This window comes from Sturnus vulgaris, chromosome 4 (assembly GCF_052056855.1).
Source record: "Sturnus vulgaris isolate bStuVul1 chromosome 4, bStuVul1.hap1, whole genome shotgun sequence".
Taxonomy (NCBI): Eukaryota; Metazoa; Chordata; class Aves; order Passeriformes; family Sturnidae; genus Sturnus; species Sturnus vulgaris.
This window is the reverse complement of record NC_142246.1, coordinates 27,221,375-27,229,004: the sequence shown is the minus strand read 5'-3', so window position 1 is coordinate 27,229,004 and position 7,630 is coordinate 27,221,375. Positions and strand designations below refer to the sequence as shown.

The following is a 7,630-nucleotide window of genomic DNA, read 5'->3' as shown; positions in this document are numbered from 1 at the left end:
TTATTGGGCAAGAATTCAGTATATATATACTTTATTTCAAAAGAGTGCTCTGAAGTGCTCATTTTTAGAGTTCTATGGTTTTTATTACAGTTACAAGATGAATGATGAAAGCTTTTCCACCCAGAAAACACTTCCTTGTGCCTATTAAGCAAAGAACTTGTAAATATTGTGGAAAACACTGTAAATATTGTGGAAAACATTGTGACCTCAACAATCAATACACAATCCAAACAAGACAATGTATCATGGATAGCAGTAGCATGAATTATACTTTCTGTCTAAGATGGTTTTGTGGAACTTGGATAGTGGGCAAATTCTTGTAGCTAATAATCAAATGGCACAACATACCTACTTGCACTGGATTGTCCCAAAGACATTCTCAAAAGAACAACTGTATTGAAACAATCACTAAAATTACAATCTTTCCCTCTAACAGTATTATTTAGGTGGCAAATTTGAGATGTAAGTCCTTACAAATTCAAGAGAATTTGTGTTACCCACATAAACTGCCCTTACAGCTGTCTTACTATACAGTAATAATTACTAAGATCTGTGTTAGAACCAATATAATTTGCAATATATGCCTAGAATAAATATCTAACTTCAGAATATTAACTAATCAAAGGTATGAGCTTTCCTACATACATGCAGTAGGATAACGTTTAAAAAGTAGGAAGCTGTACATTTTACATGTTTTCAAATATATTCTCACTTACTTGATGTTATTTCAATTTTGAATCCGAAGTACATTTACACAAATGTTTTCAAAGATGGGAGTTCATATGAAAGACAAAAGCAAGTACAAGTACAGTATTGGCAGAGCTATCCCATCTTAGAGATGGCAGGTGCTGAAAGAGGACATGAACCAGTCTCTGATTCACTGGGAGCTGACATCACTCAGCTCCAGGTCCATACCCGGTTTAGCCCACAGCCTGCCTTCCTGACCTCTCTTGGCTGCCAAAGGAGAAAGCTAATTTTCTCCTGCAGGACATTCTGACAAGAAGCTTCTCTAAATGGAGCTTCTTTGGGGTTGGCATTTTTTTATTTACTATGGGATGAACAGCCAGCTAACTCAGCTGACTGACACTGCTTCTTATCATTCACACTGTTTCTCTTCAGCTTCTGTTCAACAGAGCTGCCACTTCTCCTCTTCTCTTTCTACCATAGTATACTGCTATCACAAGTCCAGCTGTTATGTTTTGTGAGCTGTTCCCAACCCCTCAAGTAGACTCCACCCTATGGTAAATGTAGCTTTAAGTACTAATGTGCCTGTAAGCAGTGCACTGAATATGCTTATACTTAGCTAGAAACTGGTGAAAATAATTCTCATAATTCTATGAATTTTGAAAACTCTATCACTTACCTAAAAAGTAACTGTAGCAGCCAACAACTCCTGTTTACATAGTACTTTCTTATCTTTTGATTAAGAGAGAAGGGCAATTTCTGTTCCCTAAACACACCTGTTCATAAGCAATGAAGGGCAAGAAAGGAGACATTAATGATACGGAAGTTCTGAAAAGCCTGACAAATAAAGCAGTACTGCTTAAGAACATTTGTTTTCTAAGACAGTATCACAAATAATGTGAAGGCCAGAGGGAGTGCTAAATGTTCTGTGGGAAAAATAATACAGCTGCATAGGTGAAAAGTTGGTCCCATGGTACCTGAATGCAATACTCCTATTCATCAGGATGAGAACTGGATCCTTGTAGGGATGTAGGTGTGATCTCTTTAATGGAGTTCTGTGTTTCAACACAGTTGGAAATGGAAATGTGCATCATTCTCATACAGAATTCAACTGATTACAGTTTTTTTTCTACTTCCAAGATATAAATTAACTGTTAATGCTCATAATGCTGCAGCAGTATACAAGCTATCAATGAAAAAGAATTTGTACCTCCATGAACATAGAAGCAAACGCTGATCTCTGCTTTCATAAGCAATCACCACTGACCATAGTAATTACTGGTTCTATGCTTACAGTCTCTTGTATATTTAAGTATTTGCTAGAGTGAAGACCTCTTAATATATATAAACAAATTATCAACTATTTATGTAAAAACTATGTTCCACTTTTTAATTACATGTAAAATTAAAAAGGAGACACTGCATATTACTTACTTTTTCATCAGACAGTTTATGAAATGCTGGTCAGTAAAAGTCAGCCAGTCACCCTAATGTTGGAAAAAACAACTTTAGGAAAAACGACAGAGGGAGAGACATAAAAGGTTGGAAGCATAGAAGCAAATCCTCATAACTACTAAGAAATCTCTATTGCTGGATGACCAGATTGAATCATCATTTAGATAGGTGTCATCAAAGTTCACAATCTTGAAATCCTTCTTAAGGTACGTTGCATTCAGTTTGTTTAGTGTTCGAGCAAAGGTATATTTAGATGCACAACTATATGCTTCCATATTGTAGACTTTGTGGAAATGCATATCAAAATATGGATTATCCTAAAAAAAAATTGAGAGAGAATGAAATTATTACACACATTACAGTGTTAGAATTGCAATCTGTTGTTCTCTGCCCAGCTATCTGCAGGGCTTTTTCACAGTATGATGGGCTCTAAAGGACTTCACACACTTCTGCTACTCATCTTAAACAGTCTTTTAAAACTTTAAAAAATAGCAGCTGTAATTCTTTGTCATTGGGAACTTTTTCTCAGTAAAATTTTCTAAGTTTCCTCAAGCAATACACAGTATTTTATTGGGATTGTACAGTCTTGTCTAGAACTGAATCAATTTGTTATGTTGCCTAAAACAGTATATGAAAAGCACTTGACTTGGATTATAACTGTCTGTGTCTGTAGGAGAAGAATATTGATTGCCCTTCTGGCCTCAGTTGTATTTCTTTGTGCTTTCTGGCTCTTTGACACAATTAATCCTAGCAGCAGCTAAATTCTTTTAAATTCAATGGATATGAATACCTATTATGAATATTTATAGCAGTGTTAATTACCCCATGAGTTTGATGTTCATTTAGGCTTTTCTTTAATCAAAAATGAGAGAGACTTTGATCATCCCAGTTGTGAAAGGCTGAATCATTTCTGAAGAATATTTTAGCACAACACTTCAGAAGAAAGTCTCCATAAAAATTTTTAATGACATTTTGTTTTCAAATACACTTTAAAATCTATTACATTAACTGCAGTTTGCACTGGAAGCTGCAGATGGAGAACTTTTATTACCAGTTATGATGATCAATTTAGAAAACACCCAGCTTCTGTGTCAGAAAACACCCAGCTTCTCATCTCTTAACCAGAGAGATGAAGGCTATTACAATAAACTAACAAAAATATCTCAACTCTTTCATCCCCTTCAACAGTGCAAATGTGATGTGGAGCCTCTCACATGCAATAAAGCCAAAATTCCTTGGTAACATAGCTTTATTTTTCAGTTAATGCATTTTAATATTTGTATCCCAAACTGCAAAACAAGAAAATGACTCTCTATGTACATTATATATAATGTAACACTTACAGTATCTGCTTCTTTTCCATCAATCATCTCCAGATCTTTCAAAAACCACTTTTCAACTATTTCATATTTCTCCTCTCGGTCCACTCGCCAGTGTTTAACCATACATATTTCTACTTCTTTACTTTTAGTTACTGCAAGAAAAAAAATAGTTTAGATATGCAAGCAAGTACTTCCCAAAGTTACAATACTTAAGCCATGACAGGCAGAGTTCTATAGGGTTATACTGGACTTGATAGCTTTATTTTGCCCACATAGTAGGAATAGTGTCATGTTGTCAGTCTATGAAACCTGTCAGATTTTAGTAGATTTAGATTTTTTTTAGATTTTTAGGACTTACCTTACCCACCCTGTGAAGAAAGAGTTTTGTCTGTTCAAAATCCTTTCATGTGAATTCCCTAGCACTGCAATGAAATCCTCGTTCTGGCACTGGATCTGCATTATCCTGCTTACTTCAAGAGGGAGACCTTTTGGGGTGCTGCAGTTAGAAAATTGTAAAAACCTCTACCGAGGTTCTGTGTTTATATGACTTGTGCTATACTTTCCATTCTGTGAATGAAGTTCTCTTATGAAGTCATTACTTTTTTAAAGCAAAACTCCTATTTCCCTATATAGTATGTAAGTGAAATTAACATTGAAATTTTTTCTTAAAGCTTCCAGTTGTCCAGTAATGTAAAATGTATAGAAATTACTATTTTCCAACTTAGGCAGGAAATGAGATTAAAAAGAGCATGAAGAGGCTCTTTGCAATAACTACCATTATTAATTGATTACCTTGAGTGCTGAGCAGGAGACTGGATATCTTTAACAGACCATTATGTGTGTAAAAGGTACCAGAGCCTGAGCAATCTCCTGCACATCCAGTTGCTGATGGCTGCAGGGCAGGCCACATTTCCAAGCTATCTGGTAGCACAAGTTATGGTCAAGAAGTCACCTACATCTGGCAGGAGCATTTCGACTTCACAGCACAAGGCTAGGAACACAGGAGCAAAGTGCTTTTATTTCTAAACGCTGCCTGAATTTTTGAAATCCCATTTTGAAACTTCATTAGTTTTGCCTTCCTCCTGTAAAAACAGTTCTTATTATCACCTGCTTATAAGAAAATGTTATAAATAACAACAAAGCATATACATTGGAGATATTCCTTCTTTCCATTGCAAAGAAAAACAGTGGAAAATATATAAATTGATCATAATTTCTCTCAGCCTATAGCTTCCCTGCCTGGGAAATACAGATATTTTTTCCCTGGTCCTATCAGTCACAGTTAGTCAATAATTTTTAACCAAAAGACCACCACTATGTTATCAGAGAAATTACAATGGTTTTCATTTGCAAGCAAACCTAACAGATTAATTTTAGGAAGTTCTCCTCATACTTTCAGTCTCACCCATTTTGTTTGTTGGTTTGCTAGCTTTTAAGGGAATATGTTGTCTCCCTCAGAGTTAAAACTAAAGGAAACAAGCCTCAAGAATACAAAGGGATGTCCTAGGAGCCCTCAGATCCCCACACTGCCACTGCTCCCCCCCCGCCCCTGACAACAGAAATTCTACGACATAATGACATACCACAGATATTAAACATAATGAACCCAGTGATGAAACTTGGCCGTCCTATTTTCAGTTAAGAAAGAAAAACTAATTTTCCTGCATTTTACGTACTGCTTGATCATGTACTCAGTTAAAAAGAGTCAAAGATTTTTTTTTTTTAATAGAGGGCATGAGCTCAGATTTACCATGTCATTCTATTAAGCTCTAAAAGCTTTGCTTGAGGAGGGCACAGCTATGCTAATACCTTTATAGAAGATGAAGTATTTCTTACACCTTTCATGGACTAAACACCTTTTCCAATGTCTCTGTAGGACAATAAAATGTTATCCCCACCATTCTTTCTTGGGTTTACCAATATTGGGTTGTGAAAAACCCTGAATGGGGTTGCATTTCAGTTCTACATTCTTCCATGGTTTGTAAACTGTTTCATGAAAGGATACTATCACCTTTGTGCAAGAACTGGGACCTGCTATTGTGAAAAAAAAGGAAATAGCATTGGCCAAATGGCATGAAAAAAGATTGTTCAGTTACCCACACCAGGATTTTGTTGTAAAACATATTTCAAAAAGCACAGACTTCTGAAGTTTTGCCTATAGTTTGACTGATTTTTTTTAATTGTAATTTGAAATCAACAGAAACACACAGAGGTTGCATTGCAGGGATAAGATTTTAGATAATGTGTTTTGCGCCTACAGAATCACAGCAGAACACAGGAGTTGCTGGCAGCTAAATGCAATCCATCTTGCAGAATCAGATTTCCATTCTACTCACCACTTACTCGACCATGCCTGAATATATTAAGAGAGTTTAATATTGGACAGTGGAGAGATCCTACTCTTAGTACTCAAGAGTTTTCCTTTATGTCTTTAGAGACTTCTAATCAGTAAATCTGATTAGAAGCTTTCTTTAACGGTTTGTTCTCCTCTACCTGAAAAAGAAATTTTTAGTAAAGATTTTAAAGTTGCATAATGTTATTTCTCCTTTTTGGATGTTTCACAACAATGAATACTTACAGATCTCCAATATGCAACTGATCATACTTCTAGTGATACTTTCATAAACTATGAATGAGATTGGAATTTCTGTATGTTTAGAAGCCCTATGATATTCAGGAATTAATTCTTTAAAACTATTTTTACAGTTTTAACATACAAAGTCTGTTCTACCAAAATTAAAGGAGTACAGGAAACACAGCTGGCTCAGGGTTTCCAATCATCTGTAAAACAGCTCATGTATTCTAAGGACTTCGGGTGTTTAGAAAGATAATTAACATAGAATACTGGATGCCAACCCCATCTATGTCTCAAGTACACAGATTATTTCTACCTATTATATGTATTCGGAACCTGAAGAGGAAACAGATTGAAAGAATCATTCACTTCAACCTAGCTACTTATAAATGACATTTCTCTTTTTAGTATTTTTCAGTGGTTTGAAACAGTAACTGAAAAAACCCACACAAACAAAAAAACCCACACAAACAAAAAAACCCACACAAATCAGCATTTATGAAACCTCTATGAAACAGATGATTCACTTGAAAAGAAATTTAGAAAGTAGCCATATAATTACCATTTAAAGTAATCTTGTTTTACTCGAAGTTTGTGCTAGTTACTAACTCCAATGTGTGTTTAGTTAAACCACAAATCAAATTTGTTGCTCAAAGTGTAATAGGGACAACATGTGAGACATCAGACCAAGACAAGGGATAGTGCAAAAAATTTATAAATGTTTCCTGCAATATTAATGCATTGTTACACTTTTCTGCAGAAAATCTGATTAGAACTATTTTAAGGGCTTGCTCTTTTCAGAGCAGTTCAGGCGCTCACAGCGCTGCCACGGCCAGAGCACTGCCCGCAGCTGCGGGGCAGACGCCGTGTTTCTCCGCTGGTGCCAAAACTGGAGCCGATGTGAATCAGAAACGGGAGAGAACGGCGTCAGAATTGGAGCCGGCGTGAATCAGAAATGGGAGAGAACAGCGTCTCGGGGCTGCTGGCGGTGCGGGAGCAGCGAGCCGGGCTCCGTGCTCCGCCGGGGAGCGGCGCGGCGGGACGGGCCCGGGAGAGGCGCTGCCCCGCTCCGGCCCGGGCGCGCTGAGCCCCGGCCCCGCTCCCTCCCGCTCCCCCTTCCCTCGCAGAGCCGCTGGAGCCCGGCCCCGCCCGGCGGCTGCCCCGTACCTGCGGCGCACAGGTAGTAGCGCTGGGCTCCCGCGCCCTCCACCTCGATGAACTCGTGCAGCGTCTGCCGTCGGGGACCGAACAGCCTCTTGGCCAGGTCCTCCTTCACCAGCGAGGACATCGCACCCGCGGAGCCGCTCAGAGCCGGGCACCGGCCCCCCGCGCCCCGCAGCCGCCACGGGGCACCACGGCGGAGGCAGCGCCCCGGCCGCGCGGGGCCGCGGGGCGCGGGGGAGGCATGGCCGGTACCCGCCCCGTTCCCTCCCGGCCGCTTGCCCTCCGCCCCCGGGCAGCCGCCGATAAAACTTCGGCCGCCGGCGATGGGAGAGGCCGGGCCCGGATCTCCCCGCCCCGCCCCTCCCGCCCTCCGTGCGCCAGCGGGGCGCAGCGCCCGGTACCGGCCCCGCCGCCGTCGCAGCCAAGTCCC

At 39.5% G+C, this 7,630-nt stretch overlaps 1 protein-coding gene across 2 annotated transcripts; it reads right to left on the bottom strand.

The window, feature by feature from the left end:
• EXOC1L (exocyst complex component 1 like) lies at positions 1–7,324 on the bottom strand. Of its 2 annotated transcripts, none has more exons than XM_088163386.1 (3): positions 7,204–7,324; positions 3,483–3,613; positions 1–2,456 (listed from the first exon to the last, which is right to left on the bottom strand). In XM_088163386.1, exons 1-3 carry the CDS (start codon positions 7,322–7,324, stop codon positions 2,193–2,195), a joined length of 516 nt encoding a protein of 171 aa, XP_088019512.1. In that variant the 3' UTR covers positions 1–2,192. The 2 variants fall into 2 exon arrangements, with proteins under 2 accessions (XP_088019512.1, XP_088019513.1); XM_088163387.1 differs by lacking the exon at positions 7,204–7,324 and adding an exon at positions 4,254–4,967.
• Between the last annotated feature and the right edge of the window lie 306 nt (positions 7,325–7,630).